Source organism: Vitis riparia, chromosome 4 (assembly GCF_004353265.1).
Source record: "Vitis riparia cultivar Riparia Gloire de Montpellier isolate 1030 chromosome 4, EGFV_Vit.rip_1.0, whole genome shotgun sequence".
Lineage (NCBI taxonomy): Eukaryota > Viridiplantae > Streptophyta > Magnoliopsida > Vitales > Vitaceae > Vitis > Vitis riparia.
In genome coordinates, this window is record NC_048434.1 from 22,204,171 (window position 1) to 22,228,136 (window position 23,966).

The window sequence follows — 23,966 nt, forward strand, 5'->3', positions numbered from 1 at the left end:
AGCCAAGCTGCCTTTTTAAGAGTTTGCCCTTTTAAGAGTTTTGCCTACGATAGACCGCAATACGCCTGCAAGGAAGTCAGCAAAAGGACCCCGACACATCACTTTGGAAAGCATGATCTAATTGTGGATTGTGGATTGCTCTATCTGACATGATTCCAGCAGCCGGCAGCTCCACTATTATGAGGGCGCCTCTCTCAGAAATCCCTTTTTGTCTATAAATACTCATATGGTTTGAACCAGAGAGCATCCAAACAGCCTCCCCAACAGCTTCATTTGCTTCATAGATAGTCATTGGCTTGAGCTATAAACAGCTTTTCAGTTGGTATATTACATGGCTAGTGGGAAGTTTTCGAATGTCATGACAGGGCTGAAGCCAGCCCTGGCAATGGTGGTGGTTCAAGTGTCACTGGGAGGAATTAATATTATGTACAAATTAGCTAAGAATGACGGCATGAGCATGAAGGTTTTAATCGCCTACAGATATATATTCGCTGCAGCTTTTATGTTTCCACTTGCTTTGATATTTGATCGGTAACTTTCATTATTTCTTAGTTTTGTTTTGTAGCTTGTGTTTACTTAATTTCAGTGTTTCTTCTCTCTCCCTTCTCTTTCTTGCTTTCTCTCTTTCCTTTTTGTATGGGGTGAACTTGTCCCTTGTGTGGCCTGTATCACAACTGGGCTAAAGAAAAATTATTATATCTGCTATCTTAAATTTCATTTTTAAAAATGGGAGTCTATAGTGATGCTTTCTTTACTGACATTTCTCACAAATAAGAAATAAATTATCATGGTTTTATCTCTGTTTCTCTTTCTCAATTGCACAAAGAGCATTTACTAATATTTGCCTCATGTATGGTAAACAGGAAGAGTAGGCAAAAAATGACATGGATGATCTTCTTGCAAGGTTCCTTATGTGGTTTATTTGGGTAAGTTTCAAAAAATATTTTATTCTTGTATTTTATATTAAAGGTGTTCAATTTTGGCCAAAAATGGTTTAGATAGGTGAGTTTTCCTGTAATGAATCTATACTTTCTCAATGAACTCTTTCATACACATGATGAATAGTATTCTCAATTTTGCCAAAGCTTAGATAGGGTGATGCCATGGTAGTTGTCATATAAACAGTTGAAAGGATCTATGACTAAAAGATGTCATTTTCTGCAAGACAAACACTGTTGAGAATCGAGCTTAGTTACTACAAATTTTGTTTTCTTCGATTCAATATTTTGTTTGCCCTTGATCTAGTTACAATAACAGTATTTGTAACACATAAGAACAACTTCTAACCTAAAGTTTGATTTCAGGGGGTCATTAGGTCAAAACTTATATGCTGAGAGCTTGACTCTAACGTCCGCAACTTTTGCAGCAGCAATGACTAACATTATTCCAGCCATGGCATTTGTCCTGGCAATTGTCTTGAGGTAATCCTCCTTTTCTTACCAAAATTTTAATCCTATCAAATTAACATGGTTTCAATATATGTTAAAGTTCCAGTTTAATGAAAAATAAATCCTAAATCCTAGCCATCTTATCTCATAGGATGGAAAGATTAGCAATAGGCACGGTTGCTGGAAAGGCTAAGGTGTTGGGCACTCTATTAAGCATAAGTGGTGCACTGGTTCTCACATTTTACAAAGGAGTAGAGCTCAATTTGTGGTCAACTAACATCAACTTGCTGCATCATGGTGCAGCAACCTCACAGCAATCATCTAATGATCAAGTCTTGGGCTCAATCTTAGCTGTTGTTGCTTGTATGTGCTTTGCAGTTTGGTTGATAATCCAGGTGATTTTGCTTATTTATTTATTTATTTTCTCTTCAGATACAGAAATGAATTAAGTGTACACCTTTCACTAATCTCATAATTGCTTTTGTGTTTTCCTATTTCCTCTTTTATATGGACAGGCCAAGATTAGTATGGTGTATCCAAGCTACTCTGGAACTGCTCTTACTTGTGTCTGTGCAGCGATTCAGTCAGTTGTATATGCCATGTGTGCTGAGAAGGAATGGTCAGCATGGAAACTTGGTTGGAACATAAGACTTCTCACTGTTGTTTACACGGTAAGATATTTCTTGAAAATTTGTGTATAATTCAATGAATTTGGGGAGTATTTAAGATTTGTTTAATTGGAATGATTTTATTAATAAAATGTCATAAATATTATTTTAACCATATTCTTATTTTTTATAAAGTATATATTGCATTATTTCAAAATTTTGCACAAATTGAAAAACACACATCTTGATTTTATAAATTAGGTTGACTTTTTCAAAATTTTCTCCAAAAAGAATGCTACCATATGAAATTCGACATTCAATAAAACAAGTCTTAGGTGGTGTTTTTTTTTTTTGCTTTTTGTCGAAAGCAATTTGTTTTTAGAATTTAGATTGTTTGTTTTTTTACTTTTTCATAACTTATTATAAACTTTTTACTAAATAGAAAAAATCAAAATATGTAATTTTTTCTAAATAGAAAAAATAACATATTAATTAGTTTTTTTTTTTTTTTTTTACTTCTTAATACTTAATATAAATAAAATACTATAAAAACAAATAACCTAATATTTAACACTATTAAACATTAAAGTTTTATTTAGACTTAAGTAAAAAAATAAACATTACCTTAGTTGAAAAGCATAACTGCTAATTAACATATGAAAGGCATTCAATATTAAAAATCGTATTCAGTTTCAATCAATAAATGGTGTTGAGTTATAACAAAGTTTTGCTGTGTTGCAGGGAGTGTGGGCCACTGGATTGATGGTTGCAATAATGAGCTGGGCTGCAAGGCTGAGGGGGCCATTGTTTGTATCTTCTTTCTATCCCTTAATGCTTGTAACTGTTGCAATACTGGGGTCTCTCTTACTCGGCGAGCAACTATACTTGGGAAGGTTTGGATCAAAACTACTCTTCTACTTCAACTTAAAAAGGTTTCATTTATTCTGATATTAATTCATTATTCATTTATGGAACAGCATAATAGCAGTAGTGTTGATCGTAGTGGGCTTGTATGGTGTTTTGTGGGGAAAAGGCAAGGAGATGAAGCAGAACGCCCAAATAGATGGAGCAAAAAGCTCTACGGAGCCAGAATTGAGAGGCATTGTCATAGAAACCTCATCCAGTACTAAGGGTAAACCGACCGCAACAAGTACTATTTGTCCCATCCAAGCTGCTGACCGAGGATCTGGTGCGGTTTCTCCTGCTGCAGTGGTGCATGAATAGCATCAATATATCGTACTGATATCTTTTATTTGGAAGAAAATTTTGAAGAAATTCTTGTATGTATATACAAAATTCATTTCTACGCAACCAAATATCTTAAAAACAGTGTACCCGGCCCGTATTTCCTTTGCCTAAATTGTAATATTTTCCAATAATAAATGATTAATGTTTCATGCAATTTTTATTTATGTCACAGTTTGCTAAGTTATTATGGTGGTGTAGCAAGTCCTACAGCTACTGCTATGCATGAGAATAGCTCTATCTTCTTACCCTATCTTATATGTGTATCGTTTTCTATGAAATTGGAATTCCAAATTATAGAAAATTGATACCTACATTGGCATTAGAATTACAAATTAATATAATCATCATATAAACTAACGATGCATGTTTTGGTCATACATCTTACATACATATTTTCAAACATATATTGATTGATTAAGAGTCAGTGGGGGAATGATTGTTGGAAGTTGGAAGTGTTTGGCAATAGTAAAAATGATTTTTCTTAGAAAGTTGGGAGGCATGACAAAGTATTGTAAATGAATTTTAAAAGTCTAGCTAATCACTTCTATAAGTTTTGAAATAACGTTGGATGCTGGTGTATAAAAATGACTTTTTACAAGTTAGTTTTACTATGAAAAATAGTAAAGAAAGTGAAATATAATTAAAATTATTAAAAATTTATATATTTTTAAATTATTTACTCTTTATATAGAACAATTGAATAAGTGAAAAAAGTTTGAAATGATGTATAAAAATAATTTATTAACTTTAAATCTTTTTTATTTTTTCTCTTTGTTCCCTTTCTCTTGCATTTTTCTTCAAACTTTTCGATAATAAAACATAACCTCGAGGTTTGAAAAATATTTAAAAATTATATTTGTAAATCAAGAAAATCACTTCAAGTGATTCTTGAATTAGCACTTTGATATGTGCTACTTCATCTAAAAATCATTTTTTATTATATAATACATTATCCAAAAATACTTAATTATATAGGAATACTATTTCTATGCACATCCAACACCAATTAATTCTTCATAAAAAGATTTAATAGAAGTGTAATCAACAAAAGCATTATAAGTTTCTTCATAAAAATATAGTATTAAAATATTTACTATGGAAGTGATGCTGATAAAAACATTATAAATTAAAAACATTTTTACCAAAATCATTCTGAAATCAGCCTAAACCTACTCATGCTTCCAAATGAAACATCTCATGAGTTTTGTGCATGTTGGCATATCCTCTCTCCAGACAACTTCACCATCAATTAATTTTCAGTTAATGATAAGAATTTTTTTTTTAAAAAAATATTTTTAGATTACATCATTTTATGAACATACTTTGTACAATTGAAGTACAATTTATCACATTTCTTACAATCTAATAAAATTTTTAAATAATAATACTAAAAAAAATAAAACTATTTTCATATTCTAAAATACACAAACTCTTCATTTTAATTTCCTCTACTAGGTGCAAGATTATCTTAATTTACATATTAGATAGAATGCTAGGACACACGATGAAAATGGTAAAAGTAATGCACAAAAGAAGGATAAGACTCCACTTCAACCAATATTTCTATAAATAAAGAGTAATTAAATATTAATAGTATTTTATTATCTTAATTTAGGAAATAATATTTATTTTCCTTAATTTTAAGACATTTTTTATTTGTTTATTTTTTATAACTTACAATATACTATTGTATAAATTTTTTAAAAGAAATAATAAAATTCAAGTCTTTCATTGCAAAAATTATCAAATTTTTTATAGTATTAGAGGAAGAGACTTAAACTTGATTCTTCTCCAAAAGTGATGGAATGTCATAAAAGTATTGGTCAAAATACTTGAATAGGTAGAGATTTTCAATTTGGAGGGAAAAAGTTTTACCCTTACTACGTATTACAATTCTCGACAAAAACTAAAAAATAAGATTTCTAAGTATTACAATTCTTAACAAAAACTAAAAAATAGAAATGATAATAATAATTTAATATTTATATGATGTCTTTGTTTGATATTTTTATCAATCCTTTGATATGCCTTCACCAAGTTTCAAGGTAAGATGGACATTCATATACATTCTCACTCCAGAGAATATATTAAAAAAAATAAAAATTTGAAAAAGCATATTAAGGAAAAGAATAAACAAAGACAAAAAATGACATATACAATAGTAAATCAAAAGCAACATTTTCATAAATAAAAAGCAATCAAATATTAATAATATTATATTCTCTTAATTTAAAAAATAATATTTATTTATTTATTTTAAGATATTTATAATTTCTTTTTTTCTATAATTCGCAATACATTCTTTTGAAAACAAATTATGAAATTCATCAAACTCTTCAATTAGAAAACGGAAAATGAAGAAAGAAAATTCAAGGTTTTTAGTCAGTGATGTCTACCCTCCCGCCCATGGCTCCTCTAAGCAAAGCCAAAAGCGAAGAAATTACCCCTTTGAGTTTTGTCCATTTGCACGTGGGCATATGACTCTAGAAAACATCCAAAAACTATTTGACGACTAAGGCCACAATCACTTGATACATACTTTTTGAACGTCTTCCGTACTGTTATATTAAACAATTTTCATCTTCAACATCAAATTGTAAACATGTCTTAAGTGGATTAAAAAATCATCAAGGCAACCCAAGCACAGCCAATTAGGGTTGGGTTTCGAGTAAAACTTGTATACGTACGTCCCAAGCGCCCTTTTCATCTTCAATATCAAACTGGTGACCAAGGATTACACTACGTCTGCACAGATGTCTGCGAATATCTTTGTGTTCCACATCCCAATTCTCAACATCCCAACACCCCAATATTTTTACTCTAGTACAATTATACTCTCAATGTTATATTTATAGTTTTACTTCAAGTAAATCTCCTCATTTATTATGTCATTTATGTATTATTTTTTCATTTATATCTCCATCTATTTTAATTTTATAATGTAAATAATGGAATACCTCATATTTAAATACAACAAAAAATAATTTTCAAAAGCTAATTCTAAGTAAATCAAAATCTTATTTTTCAAATTTAGTTATAAATTGATAGTTTTTGCTAAATTTTCTTCGAAAAAAAGTTTGCCTAACTAAAATTAGCAAAGATAAAAATCCTAAAAAAAAATTATTTCGAATATTACCAACATGAAAAATAACAAAATTCGTCACTTTTTACCTTAAATTTTGAAACATTTAAAAATAAACCAATTTCTCATACTTGGTAAAATTTTTACACAACTAAGACAACAAATAAGGTGAATATGAAAGTTTTCAATCCATTATAGCATTTTATCTATTCTCTTAAACAAAATAAAATTTAAAATTGGAAATTTGTAAAATAAAGTTTTATGCTATTGTTATTATTTGAAAATATATATTTAATAATAATCATAAAAAATCTAGTAGTTACGTGTACATTAGAACTAAAATTCCTAGAAATGAGAGTAAATGCTTAGCATATGACATATTATAATTAAACCATAGTTTTAGAATTTGAGATGTAACAAATTCAATATTAATTGATTTTTTTTTTCATCTAGCTTTAGGTTATTAGATAGCTTCTAGCTATAAGAGTAGATAGGAATATATATATACTCGTAGACCACCTAAGAATGAATATTTATTATTTGATTCTTATCCTAACATAAGAAGTCCAATGGGAACAATACTTGAAATAGTGATCCATAAAAAAAACGCCGATATTGAATTTGGATGGAACGAGGTTAGAGCCAAAAGGAATTATCAAATAACTTAGTAGAATTTATATGACTACTATGTATGGTCCAATACTTAATAAACAAGTATATCCTCTAGATGGAAGAAGATTCTCTTTGAAAGGTAGTTTTGTGCCATCTACTAGAGCTTGAAGAATTCCCAAAGAAAATATTTTCTTGTGAATGAACAAAATATTAAGAAATTGTCCATATGTAAAATTAGAATTATTGATACGGGCCTTTTCCATTCCTAGAAATGAGAGTAAATGTTTAACATATAACTTATTATATTATAAACATTATATCATTATCCATTAATTTACATTTCAAATTCTATAATCTTAGACTGACCATTTAATATTATAATTAAACTATAATTTTAGAATTTAGAATGTGACAAATTCAATATTAATTGATTTATTTTTTCTTATGTAGCTTTGGTTATTGGATAGCTTCTGGCTATAATAGTAGTCAGGAATATATATATATATATATATCCAATTTTCTGCTATAAAATTGTGCAAGATGGTTAAATTTCAATTTTGTTATACATAACTTTTTATTTATACAATAAAATTATAATTTATCTATGTATATCTTTTGGCTATAGACTTGTTGATTGTCAATTTTGTTCTATATATATTTCGTTATATAACATAATTAGAATTTTTTTGTATAGTTTGTAACTATAGAATTGTTGTTTGATAATAAATTTGTTCTCTATAACTTCTAATTATTATAAAAAAAATTATAAATTTTCTTTATAGCTTTTGGTTACAATATTTTAAATTGATAATTTTGTTTTGTATGACTTCTGATTACACAAAATACTAAAAAATTGTCTACATAGTTTCTAACTATAAAATAATTGGTAACAAAAAATTGTGTTCATAACTTCTAGTTATGAGTAAAGTAAATAAACATTTTAGTAATAAAATAAGAATACCATAAGATACTGTTTTTCATATATCTTTTTCAAATTAAATTGTTTGAAGAAAGAAAAAGTGCATACTTTTCTAGATATGAATGAGTGTTACAAGTAGGCAAAACCTTTTATGGATGAAATCCTCTGTTTTTTTGAACTAGAGTGTCGTGCTAGTAATGTATTGTACAAGTAAAAATGAAAAAGAAAATTAGAGTGAATTATTTAGAGAAAAAATTCAAAGAAATTGAACCTTGAAATTATCTAACCTTAGCCTTATTTCAAAGGTTATAATTATAATGACTAAAGAAATGCTTTTCTAATAACTGGGAACATTAATTACAGGCATATTTGAAAGGTTTATTATGCGAAATTGTGACATTGATAAATATCTTCACCTATTTATAACAAAAATATACTTTTTCCAAACAATTTCCAAATATTCAAACTGTCGAGAATGTTTGAAATTTCTGTGGGAATTTGAACCATGCCCTTTTGGACATTTGAACCATTCTTGGCCATTCAAATGCTGAACCTGGGAGCATTTGAATTTACTTCTTACTTCCCTTTCCCGCTTCAACGTTTTTTTCCATTTTTCCAAATCTTTTCAATTTTAAAAATCATATTTATGTTTACTAACAATTGGCCTAATACAAAAATAAAACAGTCGCCTAATACATTATCAAAAAACACTTTCAGAAATATCTATCTTTTGGTACATATAAATACGTACAATTGATTCTTCATGAAAATATTTATGATGGAAGCATTATCAATAAAAGGGTCATATGCTTCTTCACAAAGATGTAGTGTAAAAATATTTACTATGAAATTGGCATGGATAAAAACATTACAAATTCGAAACATTTTACCGAAATCATTCCAAAATGGGCATAAACCTACTCATGCTCCCCTAAATAATTAAATCCATGAAAAAAATGAAACATCTCTTGAGTTTGGTCCATTTGCTTGTTGGGATATTCTTTCAGCAAACAACTTCGTCACAAATTAATTTTCAATTCATGATAAGAAAGAATTAAGTTATTTTTTTCTGAAGATTTCTAGATGACATGATTTAATGAATATACTTATATAATTGAATAATAATAATATTATTATTATAAAAACTATTTTTCATATTTTAAAATATGCACCCTCTTCATTTTCATTTCCACCGCCGGGTGCCTGATTTCCCAAACTCACATGCTAGAAAGAAGAAAATCAAGGTTTTTAGTCAGTGATGCCCACCCTCCCACCCTTGTCTCCTCTAAGCAAAGCCGTAAGTGAAGAAACTACCCCATGAGTTTCGTCAATTTGCACGTGGGCATATGAGGCAAGAAAACATCCAAAGGCCACGATTACCTGATATATACCTTTTGAACGTCTTCCTTACCATTATATTAAACCATTTTCATCTTCAATATCAAATTGTACTAGTCTTTCTTTATGCATGTATGGGGCTAGTAAATGTCTCAGGTGGATTTTAAAAATGAAGGCAACCCAAGCCCAGCCAATTGGGGTTGGGTTTCGAGTAAAACTCGTACACATATGTCGTACGTGTCCTTTTCAGATTTTCCTCACTGGTCACCCACCCACCGAGGAGCACAATACGTCTGCACATACGTGTGCAAAAAAACTCATCATCTAACCGTGGATTCCTGTCGCTGTTGACTCCACCACTATCTCTATGCCTATAAAATACTCACTTGGTTTGAACCAATGTCCACAGAGCAGATCGTCATTTGGTGTGAGCTTGAGAAAATTAACAGAGAGGCAGCTTTTGAGTTAATTTGCAGATTACATGGCCACTGGAAAGTTGAGGAACCATTTGGAAGGGCTGAAGCCAGCCATGACAATGGTGATAGTTCAGATAATATTTGGAGGGCTAAATATTATGTACAAACTGGCTAGAAATGATGGCATGAGCATGAAGATTTTGGTCGCCTACCGAAATATCTTTGCAACAGCTATTATGGTTCCACTTGCTCTAATCTTTGAAGGGTGATTTTTATTAATCTTGTCTTTTTTTTTTCCGCATCTTTAATTTAGTTTCATCACTCAGGAACCAAATGATATTAGTTTTATCTTTCATTCACTCTTTTCAAATTTATGGTGAACTGTAATTAAAAGTGTATTATAATTTTAACAGGAAGAGTAGGCCAAAACTGACATGGATGATCTTCCTCCAGGGCTCATTGTGTGGATTATTTGGGTAAGTCTAATGATTAATTAGAAAATATCTTTTTATGTATATATATACACATTAAGAAATATCTTTAATTCCTTCAATGCTCTATCTTGTTTGTAAATGACTTTGCAGGGGTGCGGTTCTTATAGAGTAATTTTACTCCATGTCTTCATATTTATGATATGATATGTTTTCAATAATATTTTATCGTACCCTTCTTATACATAAAAATTTATTAAATATTCTTATATTTTCTGACATAAACTTTGATTGCAGAGGGTCACTAGGTCAAAATTTATATGCCGAGAGCCTAAGCTTAACGTCAGCAACATTTGTAGCGGCAATGACAAACCTGGTTCCAGCTATGACATTTGTCATGGCTGTTTTCTTAAGGTATTTTTTTTTTTTTATTTCCTACTGATATTTTAGTACTAAAATTTATAGTATTACACATTTAAGTTTCTTAAGGAACAAATGCTAAACCCTAGTCGTATTTTCTTCTAGGATGGAGAGATTAGCAATTGGAACAATTGCGGGAAAAGCTAAGTTAATGGGGACGATAATGAGCCTAGGTGGTGCAATGATTCTAACATTTTACAAAGGAGTAGAGATCAAGTTATGGTCAACCAACATCAACCTACTACATCATGGTGCTGCAGCATTACAAGAGTCGTCTCCTAATCAAGTGTTGGGCTCACTATTGGCTGTGGCTAGTTGTGTCTGTATTGCAGTTTGGTTGATAGTCCAGGTGATCAAGGTTCAGGTTTTCTTTTTTCTTCAAATGATAAATTAAATACCTTTACTGATAGGGAAATTGCTCTCGTATTTTGGTTTTTCTTCTTTTATTTGGACAGACTAGGATGAGCATGGTGTATCCAAGCTACTCCGGAACTGCTCTAATGTGTGTTTGTGCATCAATTCAATCGGTTGTATATGCCATGTGCACTGAGAGGGACTGGTCCGCATGGAAACTTGGTTGGGACATTAGGCTTCTCACTGTTGTTTACTCAGTAAGATATTTCTTGAAAATTTTATATAATTCAATGAAATGTGAGAAGAATAAGGATTTTTTAACGAAGTATTGATTGACATTCAATTTCTCTTCCATTCAAACATATTGAGAAATCGTTTATGAATATGTCAACTTAGTGGATGATTTTGAGTTATAACAAGTAGAATTTGTTGTATTGCAGGGAGTGTTGGCCTCTGGATTAATGGTTACACTAATGACCTGGGTTTCAAGGATGAGAGGCCCATTGTTTGTATCTTCTTTCTTTCCCTTAATGCTTGTAACCGTTGCCATACTTGGGTCGCTCTTACTCCACGAACAGCTACATATAGGAAGGTTTGAATATTCAAATTAAAACCACCTTAACTTCAAAGATTTCATTTATGCTCTGACATTAATTCCTGGTACGTATTTTTATAACAGCATAATTGCAGCAGTGTTGATTATAGTGGGCTTGTATATTGTTTTATGGGGAAAAGGCAAGGAAATGAAGCAGACCGCCCAAATCCATGCAGCACAAAGCTTTAGCGAACAAGATCTGAGACATATTGTCATAGAAAATTCAAGTAACAGTGAGTGTAAACCAGAAGCAAGTGGTATTATTGGTCCCATTGAACCTGCTGACCTAGGATCTGGAGTGCCATCTGCAGCTGCAGTGGTGAACAAATAATGTCATAGTGATATCTTCCATATAAAATTGGAAGAGATAGCAGTAAACTAGAAAAGGAAATTGATTTGTGTCATTAATGTTGTTCAATGTATATTAGAAATTCATTTCAGTTAACTAAAATCTTTTACAAACAATGTTCCTCTATTTTTTTTCTCTAAATTCTGACATTTGCTGGCAGCAAATGAGTACTATTACTGCAATGTTCTTCACCTACTTTGCTAATTCACTCTAGTTGGTGAATGAATTGTGCTGATGGAAGGACAACTTCTCCATCTGCAAATATTGAAATCCATTTACGGTGTCTTCAATGAATAAAACGTAAAAAAGATGTGTGAAAATAAAGCTAAGAATAGTGGGATCATCAAACAACTCTAATAGACCTTACATGCATGTAGTCTGGATGGTGAGAATGACGAAGGAACCTTCTAAGACTTAGGTGATACTAAGAGTGCATTTGGCACTAATTTTAGAAAACATTTTTAACTTTTTGAACACAATGATAAAAATTTATGAATGTTGGAAAGATTTCCTAAAATCACCGGCTCTAAATCATTCACATTTGGTATCTCTGTTTCTGACAAGGGAAGCGCATATAATGAGGCAGATCTTCGGGATCACAGTATGCGGAAAATATCTAAAGGTTTTGATGTGGCAACCTTTGACGTTGATTTTGGGCAATATCACAAGGTCTCTCTACCACCAGATTCATCCCGTATAGAGGGTGTGATAAAATATAGGAAAGGAAGAAGCACAGAATTAACACCTACCATCCACTAAGCCAAGCCATGACTAATGAAACTCCCCAATCATTAATCTAGTTCCTCCACTAGTATGCATGAGGCCAACCACTGTGTGACAATTGTATGTGAGATCTTAAGGCCAATTTTGACCTAATGGACTAGGTTCCCGTAGTGGGATTGACAACTACTCAAGCCCATCGAAACTAAGGTTGCCCTTGGGGGGAAACTTTCCTTTTCAGACCTCAACACGTCTGAATTAATGTTTGTAAGCATTCGCAACTTCAATGGATGCCTCTTTCGTACTGTACTCAACATCTGCTTGGGCTACTCTTAGGAATCTTTGAGTTGCACCGGAAGTTTTAATACTATACATTAATACAATAATCCAAAGATGAAATCATTTACTCATAACCATATGTTTGTACCAACGGATGAAGCCTTGATCACTTATTGTGTAAGTAAAAGTTTTAATCCTCACATACTCAAAAAAGAAAACAAAGATAAAATAATCCTCGTACATAGATATACAAGGTTTTAATGTGATTCAATATCATGCCCAAATTTGTTGATAAGTGAAAATCATTCCAATATTCCATAAAGATTATTATATAGGATGGAAGAACACATATAATTAAGTTTTGAAACATCCTATGTTTCTACATTCCTTATGTCTATACCATGAGTCATGACTTTTATAGGTAGAATCATTAATACTAATATAATAGAAAAAGAACACGAAGATGAAACAATCACACATAAAGATACGTAAGGTTTTAATGTGGATCAAGCAACCATGTCTAAATCCATGGATGAGAGAAAATAATTATACTATACCATAGAAAATATTATAAAGGACAAAAAAATAAAGCTTGAAACATTTCATGTCTCCCATTCATCTCTATGTTATTACTATGCATTTTTTGTCTCATAAGCCCTTCTTCTTGTCTCTTCATTGAACAAATTTCCCTTCACAAGGTCCATAGACAATGCACCATTCATAACAAAGTTGCTAATAGTTACAACAAAAGTTTCCCAATTGTTTGGTAGTAAACACAACATAGATGCTTGCATCTCATAATCGATAACCATTTTCATAGTAGCCAACTGATTAACAATACTCTGAAAAACATTCAAGTGATCTATCATTAGTGTTCTTTCCTTTAGCTTCATATTCGTCAACTTCTTTAATAAGAAAATTTTATTCCCAACAATTTTTTGTTCAAACACTCATTCCAATTTCTTCCAGAGATTATAGACATTTGTTTCATTTGCCACATGATGATGTGAAGATGTGTCAATCCATTGCCTAATATAGGCAATTGCCTTTTTGTTCATCTTATTCCATTCCAAATCAGAAATATCTTTGGGTCTGGCTTCTTCACCCTCAAGATTATTTGAAAAATCTTTAATGGTGAAAAAATCTTCCTTCATGGACTTCCATATAGCCCAATTTGAATTATTAAGTTTTATTATGGAGGTTGAGTTCCCTTCTATCTCCATTCCTTTCAAGAATAAAAGTTTCGCAACCAGACTTTGATACCACTTGTTGGGAAGATAAAGGGAGAGATTTAGAGTATTAACCTGTCAAGGTTAAAAGATTCCTCCACAATAATAACCACCTTTCAAGAATAATAACCCAACAAAAATCAAGAATGACAATCAAGAACATTCAACCACAAAAGAGGACATCAAATATAACGTGGAAAAACCTTCTGGATAGAGGTAAAAAAACCATAGAGAAAATTTCTTCCACTTCAATAAATGGGGATACAATAATTAAGTTCTGACTTGAGGTGGGAATCCATCACCCTAGGAAACATGAACAGAAAAAAGAAATCAGGGAGAAAATATACCACAAGAATTCCCCAAAAGTTTGATGAAAAGAACTTGTAACTTTACCCTTGAGCCCTAGAACAATGACTAGAAAAACCACCTTGATTTTCTTTCATTTTCTCAATCAAATGCCCTTCTCTCTCATAATACCAAAACCCTAATGCTATTTATATATCCATATTTGGCCTTAGGGAATACCCAAATATAAAATAGCCTAATATATGGGCTCATGGGCTGGACAAACATAGTCCAACAGATCATAGTGGGCTTGTATATCGTTTCATGGGGAAAAGGCAAGGAGATGAAACAGACCGCCCAAGTCCATGGAGCAAAAAGCTTTAGCGAACAAGAATTGAGACATATTGTCATAGAAAATTCATTTAACAGTGAGTGTAAACCAGCAGCAAGTGGTATTATTGTTCCCATTGAATCTGCGGACCTAGGATCTGGTGTGCCATCTGCAGCTGCAGTGGTGCCTGAATAATGTCGCAGTCGTAGCTTCTATACAAAATTGGCAGAGAAAAGGAAATTGATTGTGTTGTTGATGTTGTTCAATGTATATTAGAAATTCATTTCTGTTCATTAAAATCTTTTACAACCATTGTTCCTCTATTTTTTTCTTAACTTCTGACATTTACTGGTAGCAAATGAGTAATATTAATGCAACTATCGCTATTCATTAACAGTGTCTTCAATGAATAAAACGTAAAAAGATGTGTGAAAATAAATTAAGCTAAGAATAGCGGGATCATCAAACAACTCTAATAGACAACATGGTCGAGTCAACAATAATGATGGGTACACACCTAACGGTTCCTTGGTATAATGGCCGAGAGTGTGTTTAAAGGGTGGAATATGCTTATCTTCAAAAGCTAGTTGGTTATTTTTGGCCATCAATTTTCTTAAAAGCTTAAACTTTTCGGATTTTGGCGTACAATGTATTTATATTATGCTTCTCCACCATTCCCCTCTTTCTATGATTTTAAGTTTTAAAGAAAATTGAAACTCAACATGGTATCGGTGCTCTAATTAATTAGATATATCATATTGAAGTTATTATCTCAATCTATTTATTTGTCCAATTATTTGTGATTATAAATGTACAATTTTTATGTAGCTTTTTTAATACTCATGTCTAATTATCTATAATTAAACATGTGATTTGTATAGTGAGTAATTATCTTTAATCACATATGTACAAACATATGTACAATGGATATAGAGTCGCACATAAAAGAAGGCGAATATGCCTAATTATTTGTGATCACAAATGTGTGATTTAAGTGGTGTTTAGTTTTTTAAACTTTTTTTAAAAGCAATTTACTTTTAGATTTTATATTGTTTATTCTTTTACTTTTGTTGACTTAATACTTATTTCAGATTTTTTATATTGAATAGAAAAAGATAAAATATTTAACTTTTTCTAAATATTAAGAAAAATATGTTGATTTTTTTTTTACTGTCTTATATTTAATAGAAATAAAATATTAAAAAAATAAATAACTTAATTATTAACATTATTAAATATTATTTAATTTTAAATTCTATTTAAGAATTGAGTGAAAAAAGCAAACCAACACCTTACTATTGTTAGCGGCCGGTGCACAGCTATTACTATCTAGGCCACATGTAATAGTTGTTGAGAGTTCCAACAAGAAGAATATCTTGTAGTGATATACCTCTCTTAAAAGGGAATATCTTTGTAGTAGAGAAAAGTACTCAAGCAAATTCAAACAGATTTATGACAACCTTGTAGCCATCGACAAGCCAACATTCGAGCTTGATAAAGTAAGTCAATTTGCTAGAGCACTGGAGGCAAAGTATCAACATACTTGATACTCCTAAAAATTCAATTCGAATGACCTGTAGTAATGGTCTGAAACCCATCTAGAAAACAATCTTCATCCACATTCTCAATGACACTTTTCTGACTGAGCAAAGCAATCAGTGATGGAACTTCCTCGTGTGTTCTGTTCATTAGCATATGGGTATATTATGCTAGTAAATTTCGAAAGGGAACTAGAAAAATTAAGACCACATTCACACTGCCGACTTTTTAAACGTGTTCCTTAGTTTTTTATTCTTTAAATAATTGATGTTTTAAAAAATTATATTCATGCTCAATATCAAATTGGCCTGCTCTTTCTTTGCGCATGTTAGAAATCACAAAACTAACACCTACCATCCACTAAGCCAAGCCATGGCCAATGAAACTCCCCAGTCATTAATCCAGTTCCTCCACTAGTATGCATGAGGCCAACCAACCTGTAACAAATGTGTTTGAGAAATTAATGCCAATTTTGACCTAATGGACTAAGTTCCCGTAATGGGATTGACAACTACTCCAGACCATCGAAACTAAGGTGGCCCTTGGGAGGAAACTTTCCTTTTCAGACCTCATGCAAGAACGTTTGTAGGCATGCTCAACTTCAATGGATTCCTCTTTCGTACTATACTCAACGTCTGCTTAGGCTACTCTTAGAAATCTTTGAGTTGCACCGAAGTTTTTATACCATACATTAATACAATAATTTAAAGATGAAATCATTTACTCATATCGGTATGTTGTACCAACGGATGAAGCGTTGATAACTTATTGTGTAGGCAAAAGTTTTAATACTAACACATTAGAAAAGGAAAACACAAATAAAATAATCTATATACAAAGATATATGAGATTTTAGCATGATTCAATATCATACCTAAATTTGTTGATAAGAGAAAATCATTTCATTATTCCATAGAGAATATTTTATAAGACAAAAAAACACATATAATTATTAAGCCTTCAAACATCCTATGTTTTTACACTCTTGTGTCTATACCATGAATCAAGAGCTATAATAGAATTTGTTGTGTAGGCAAAATATTTTAATACTAACATTGTATAAAAAGAACACGAAGATGAAACAATCTACACAAAGATAATTGAGATTTTAATGTGATTTAAGCAACCATGCTTATACCCATAAGCGATAGAAAATCATTCTATTATAACATAGAAAATATTATAGAAGACAAAAGAATAAAACCTTGAAACATACCATGTCTCCCATTCATCTTTACCTCATTACTGTTTTCTCATCATGAATTATAATATTTATAGAGATATTTCTAATGTACTAATTCTACATAAAAAAAATCAAATAATACAATGATATATCAATATAGGAAATATTCTATATAATATTTGCAACAAAAAGGAATATATACCATATAGAACCACAAATGAAAGAACATCAATTCTCTACATTATAAAGAAATTATAGAGAAACGATAAAATAGACACAAGTTATAGATCTTGACACAATTTCATGTTTTCTTACCCCCAATATCTACACCTTGAACGACAAGCCCTCACTCTATTAGGTGTTTTCACTCTTCTTTACATCTTGACCCACTCGGTATATGCTTTATAGGTCTTATCCTAATCTTGTAATTAACTTTTTGTCTCCATGACTTAAAGTACTTATAGATATATTCATAACCTCTTTCTTATTATACAAAGATATCTAGTATAACAAAGAAATATTCAGTCAATCTTCTATCTCTTCATGACAAACACCTCAATTGTACACAAGTTAGAATTTTAAAGCAACTAGACTAAGATTTATATGGTATTGGAAATAGAGATAAGCTTAAAACATAAAAGTATAGCACAACATATATTTCATACTTCAAGTGCTTAACAACCAAGTAAGAAGGTAAATGGATAATCTTTACTTCCTCAATCTGTGAATTCTTTTATATCATTGCATTTAATCCTATAATATACCTTTGTGATATTCGCCACATCATGAAAGACAAGTTTTATGTATTGATGATTGTCCATAATTCTTTGTTGTTCAAAATAATAAGTTTAAATTCAAAGCAACTCTAGCCGACAAAAACTAAAAAAAGTATCACTACCACTTGTATGGTACTTTGGGTATTATCCTTAAGGACTAAATTATGGATGATAATGATGTTAGGTCAAGGAGATTTACTATTACCTAAATTGTAAAGTAAAAATATTGAGAATTGATTTTCTTAAATTAAGGGTAGTTGGAATAATCCTAATTACTAATAAAATTGAATGTTAATTTCTAACTCAATTGATCAAATTTGGAGGCTCCGTAATCCAATTTTAGGAGTAGAGCTTTGAAGAGAACAAAAGTTTGTTATCTTCAATGATCTTAAGGTTATTAGGATACTTGGTCACTCAAGATCAACTTAACTTCTATAACTTATAGTTATAACTTAAACCTAATTCTTTGGCTTAGGATGAATAAAAGTCCCATGTCTCACATCCGTTTATTACCAACATTTGTTAGGCCTTATATGTAGCCTCTACTCACCACAAGATTAAGCTTTTAAGAGTGTATGTTGTATCGCATCATTTGGTATCATGGTGAGGTTTGGCCTGGCTCACCTTGTGCTCGTTAACATGGGCGTTAACATTGAGTAAGGGGGTGTTTGAAGTACATAGGAGGGACAAACAATGACCCAAATCAGCTGATTACCAACATTGGTTGGGCCTTATACATGGGGTTACCTTTTCTTCCCATTATCTTAGGTTTTTAGGAGTGTAAATGTCTTGCATCATTTTCCTTTTCAATTCATATTTCTAATTCCCATATGATGAATGATATCTAATTCAGGTTCAAGTCAACTTTTTATCACTTACTACTTATAGATTTGTATTAAGGTGGATAGCTATAAAGATAATCATGATAACAAAGGATCAAGGGTAGCTAAGAGTCTCTAGTATCTTGTAGTACTTTAGGCATCATCTTTAAAAACTAAAATATGGATAACAATGATGTTAGGTCAAGGAGATTTACTATTACCTAAATTGTAAAGTAAAAATGTTGAGAATTAATTTAAGTAAATTAAAAGTAGTTAGAATAAACCTAATTACTAATCAAATTAAATATTGATTTCTAACTCAGTTGATTCAAAGTTGGGGGCTCCATAATCCAATTTTACAAGTAGATATTTACAGTGAACAAAAGTTTCTTATTTTCAATGATCTTAAGGTTATTAAAATACTTGGTGGCTAGAGATGAAATTGAGTTCTATAACTCAGAATTACATCTTTTTCTTTCTTTTTCTAACAAGATTAGTTGTATTAAGAATTATTCTCCTGTTTTATGCATGTTTCCAAAAGCAACTTAGGGCTTAGACTGCATGCAGATGGCCCTCCAAGTAGCCTAGCTGTTCATCCTGATCATTAAGATGTCTTGAGGACATTTTCGAAAATGAGGGAAGCTTGAAATTAGAAAAGGGCAGTTCAAGCTCCATATGACAATATAAATTACTACTCTAGCAACATTTTGGAACAATTCCTTTCTCTGTTCTCTCTTAAGACTTTATTGCATGTGTGATGATCTTAATTAGGAAAATCCAGTTCTCATTTCATTGCATTAAATGTTCCGATGCAATTGATAATGTTGAGGCTTATATAATTAAAATAAAATTGCTTTAAATGGAATCATGGGCTGTAGCGTGAGTCGTAATTATGAAAATACCATCTCTGTCTGATGGCATTGGGACAAGGTCACATGCATCAAGCTTTAAAATGTGAAAATAAACAAGGTAACATTTTGTATATATAGAAAATGATACTCTCCTCAAATAAGGTAACATTTGATTAATCAAACAAGAAAATGGTATAGGATATCATTAATATTTGTTTCACTAGAAAAGGACAATCGTTCACTCTTTTATTTTATATCCATTATTCCCCAAATCTGAAAATCTTTGTAGAATCTCAAAGTCAAATGTTTGACCACTCAAATAAGTTATATATATATATATATATATATATATATATATATATATATCTTTAATCAAATTTTTTCCTAAATTCTACTTTATTTTAGCACTCCCAAGATTTCATGCAATTCATTCTAGTCTTCAATGGTAGCTCAGTTTGTAAGTCATTAGCTTCCAAGGGACTTCCAAGCTAAAACTAGTGTTTTTCCTCGGTTTATAAACCTCTACAACCAGGGTATTATGAAAACAATAATATTTTAAATATCACTGTTACGATATCAAATGTATATATAAATTATTTTTAAAATTTTTGAAAAAACAACAAAAGTCATGATTCAAGATCATGTTCATTTACATTAGAGGAAAATGTGAAGATATTGAAGTGATATCTATCGAAATCTAAATTGGGAACTTTGAATATAAATGAGCACATAAATAAATTAGATTAAGTTATACAGGCGTAAAGATTTGATGTATAAATAATAAGTATACTTGGTTGTCCTAAAGCACAGAGATAAAATTGTATGCCATATTAGACATGGCCGCCTCCCACCATCTTTGAAATTAATGAACTCGCCATGACCAAAGCAACATGCCCATGACTTTTCTCCACTTGCGTGTATGAGGTTCCCGTAATCGAATTGGCAATCCAAGACCATACATGGTGGTTGTCGACATGATTTGGGCTTGGACTTAGAGGAAACTTTTCGCCAGCCAAGCTGCCTTTTTAAGAGTTTGTCCTTTTAAGAGTTTTGCCTACGATAGACCGCAATACGCCTGCAAGGACGTCAGCAAAAGGACCCCCCCACATCACTCTGGAAAGCATGATCTAAGTGTGGATTCTGGATTGCTCTATCTGACATGATTCCAACAGCCGGCAGCTCCACTATTATGAGGGCGCCTCTCTCAGAAATCCCTTTTTGTCTATAAATACTCAGATGGTTTGAACCAGAGAGTATCCAAACAGCCTCCCCAACAGCTTCATTTGCTTCATATATAGTCATTGGCTTGAGCTATAAACAGCTTTTCAGTTGGTATATTACATGGCTAGTGGGAAGTTTTGGAATGTCATGACAGGGCTGAAGCCAGTCCTGGCAATGGTGGTGGTTCAAGTGTCACTGGGAGGAATTAATATTATGTACAAGTTGGCTAAGAGTGACGGCATGAGCATGAAGGTTTTAATCGCCTACAGATATATATTCGCTGCAGCTTTTACGGTTCCACTTGCTTTGATATTTGATCGGTAACTTCTATTATTTCTTAGTTTTGTTTTGTAGCTTGTGTTTATTTAATTTCAGTGTTTCTTCTCTCTCCCTTCTCTTTCTTGCCTTCTCTCTTTCCTTTTTGTATGGGGTGAACTTGTCCCTTGTGTGGCCTGTATCACAACTGGGCTAAAGAAAAATTATTATATCTGCTATCTTAAATTTCATTTTTAAAAATGGGAGTCTATAGTGATGCTTTCTTTACTGACATTTCTCACAAATAAGAAATAAATTATCATGGTTTTATCTCTGTTTCTCTTTCTCAATTGCACAAAGAGCATTTACTAATATTTGCCTCATGTATGGTAAACAGGAAGAGTAGGCAAAAAATGACATGGATGATCTTCTTGCAAGGTTCCTTATGTGGTTTATTTGGGTAAGTTTCAAAAAATATTTTATTCTTGTATTTTATATTAAAGGTGTTCAATTTTGGCCAAAAATGGTTTAGATAGGTGAGTTTTCCTGTAATGAATCTATACTTTCTCAATGAACTTTTTCATACACATGATGATTAGTATTCTCAATTTTGCCAAAGCTTAGATAGGGTGATGCCATGGTAGTTGCCATATAAACAGTTGAAAGGATCTATGACTAAAAGATGTCATTTTCTGCAAGACATACACTGTTGAGAATCTAGCTTAGTTACTACAAATTTTGTTTTCTTCCATTCAATGTTTTGTTTGCCCTTCATCTAGTTACAATAACAGTATTTGTAACACATAAGAACAACTTCTAACCTAAAGTTCGATTTCAGGGGGTCATTAGGTCAAAACTTATATGCTGAGAGCTTGACTCTAACGTCCGCAACTTTTGCAGCAGCAATGACTAACATTATTCCAGCCATGGCATTTGTCCTGGCAATTGTCTTGAGGTAATCCTCCTTTTCTTACCAAAATTTTAATTCTATCAAATTAACATGGTTTCAATATATGTTAAAGTTCCAGTTAATGAAAAATAAATCCTAAATCCTAGCCATCTTATCTCATAGGATGGAAAGATTAGCAATTGGCACGGTTGCTGGAAAGGCTAAGGTGTTGGGCACTCTATTAAGCATAAGTGGTGCACTGGTTCTCACATTTTACAAAGGAGTAGAGCTCAATTTGTGGTCAACTAACATCAACTTGCTGCATCATGGTGCAGCAACCTCACAGCAATCATCTAATGATCAAGTATTGGGCTCAATCTTAGCTGTTGTTGCTTGTATGTGCTTTGCAGTTTGGTTGATAATCCAGGTGATTTTGCTTATTTATTTATTTATTTTCTCTTCAGATACAGAAATTAATTAAGTATACACCTTTCACTAATCTCATAATTGCTTTTGTGTTTTCCTATTTCCTCTTTTATATGGACAGGCCAAGATTAGTATGGTGTATCCAAGCTACTCTGGAACTGCTCTTACTTGTGTCTGTGCAGCGATTCAGTCAGTTGTATATGCCATGTGTGCTGAGAAGGAATGGTCAGCATGGAAACTTGGTTGGAACATAAGACTTCTCACTGTTGTTTACACGGTAAGATATTTCTTGAAAATTTGTGTATAATTCAATGAATTTGGGGAGTATTTAAGATTTGTTTGGAATGATTGTATTAATAAAATGTCATAAATATTATTTTAACCATATTCTTATTTTTTATAAAGTATATATTGCATTAGTTCAAAATTTTGCACAAATTGAACAACACACATCTTAATTTTATAAATTAGGTTGACTTTTTCAAAATTTTCTCCAAAAAGGATGCTACCATATGAAGTTCGACATTCAATAAAACAAGTCTTAGTTGGAAAGCATAACTACTAATTAACATATGAAAAACATTCAATAAAAATCGTATTCAGTTTCAATCAATAAATGGTGTTGAGTTGTAACAAAGTTTTGCTGTGTTGCAGGGAGTGTGGGCCACTGGATTGATGGTTGCAATAATGAGCTGGGCTGCAAGGCTGAGGGGGCCATTGTTTGTATCTTCTTTCTATCCCTTAATGCTTGTAACTGTTGCAATACTGGGGTCTCTCTTACTCGACGAGCAACTATACTTGGGAAGGTTTGGATCAAAATTACTCTTCTACTTCAACTTAAAAAGGTTTCATTTATTCTGATATTAATTCATTATTCATTTATGCATGGTACAGCATAATAGCAGTAGTGTTGATCGTAGTGGGCTTGTATGGTGTTTTGTGGGGAAAAGGCAAGGAGATGAAGCAGAACGCCCAAGTAGATGGAGCAAAAAGCTCTACGGAGCCAGAATTGAGAGGCATTGTCATAGAAACCTCATCCAGTACTAAGGGTAAACCGACCGCAACAAGTACTATTTGTCCCATCCAAGCTACTGACCGAGGATCTGGTGCGGTTTCTCCTGCTGCAGTGGTGCATGAATAGCATCAATATATCATACTGATATCTTTTATTTGGAAGAAATTTTGAAGAAATTCTTGTATGTATATACAAAATTTATTTCTATGCAACCAAATATCTTAAAAACAGTGTACCCGGCCCGTATTTCCTTTGCCTAGATTGTAATATTTTCAGATAATAAATGATTAATGTTTCATGCAATCTATTCATGTCACAGTATGCTAAGTTATTCTGGTGGTGTAACAAGTCCTACAGCTGCTGCTATGCATGAGAATAGCTCTTAT

General features: G+C 31.7%; 3 protein-coding genes across 3 annotated transcripts; all 3 read left to right on the forward strand.

Moving 5' to 3' along the window:
- Window positions 1-331: 331 nt before the first annotated feature.
- LOC117913335 (WAT1-related protein At1g68170-like) lies at window positions 332-3,232 on the forward strand. The gene is made up of 7 exons (XM_034828273.1): window positions 332-531; window positions 864-926; window positions 1,305-1,421; window positions 1,540-1,783; window positions 1,904-2,059; window positions 2,738-2,889; window positions 2,974-3,232. Exons 1-7 carry the CDS (start codon window positions 332-334, stop codon window positions 3,218-3,220), a joined length of 1,179 nt encoding a protein of 392 aa, XP_034684164.1. The 3' UTR covers window positions 3,221-3,232.
- A 6,444-nt stretch (window positions 3,233-9,676) lies between these two features.
- LOC117913336 (WAT1-related protein At1g68170-like) lies at window positions 9,677-14,799 on the forward strand. Its single transcript, XM_034828274.1, has 9 exons — window positions 9,677-9,876; window positions 10,025-10,087; window positions 10,340-10,456; window positions 10,568-10,811; window positions 10,918-11,073; window positions 11,257-11,408; window positions 11,496-11,730; window positions 12,325-12,429; window positions 14,572-14,799. The coding sequence occupies exons 1-9, from the start codon at window positions 9,677-9,679 to the stop codon at window positions 14,797-14,799; spliced, it is 1,500 nt and encodes a 499-aa protein (XP_034684165.1).
- A 6,316-nt stretch (window positions 14,800-21,115) lies between these two features.
- On the forward strand, window positions 21,116-23,736 carry LOC117913337 (WAT1-related protein At1g68170-like). The gene is made up of 7 exons (XM_034828276.1): window positions 21,116-21,315; window positions 21,648-21,710; window positions 22,089-22,205; window positions 22,323-22,566; window positions 22,687-22,842; window positions 23,220-23,371; window positions 23,460-23,736. The coding sequence occupies exons 1-7, from the start codon at window positions 21,116-21,118 to the stop codon at window positions 23,704-23,706; spliced, it is 1,179 nt and encodes a 392-aa protein (XP_034684167.1). The 3' UTR covers window positions 23,707-23,736.
- The last annotated feature ends 230 nt before the right edge of the window (window positions 23,737-23,966 follow it).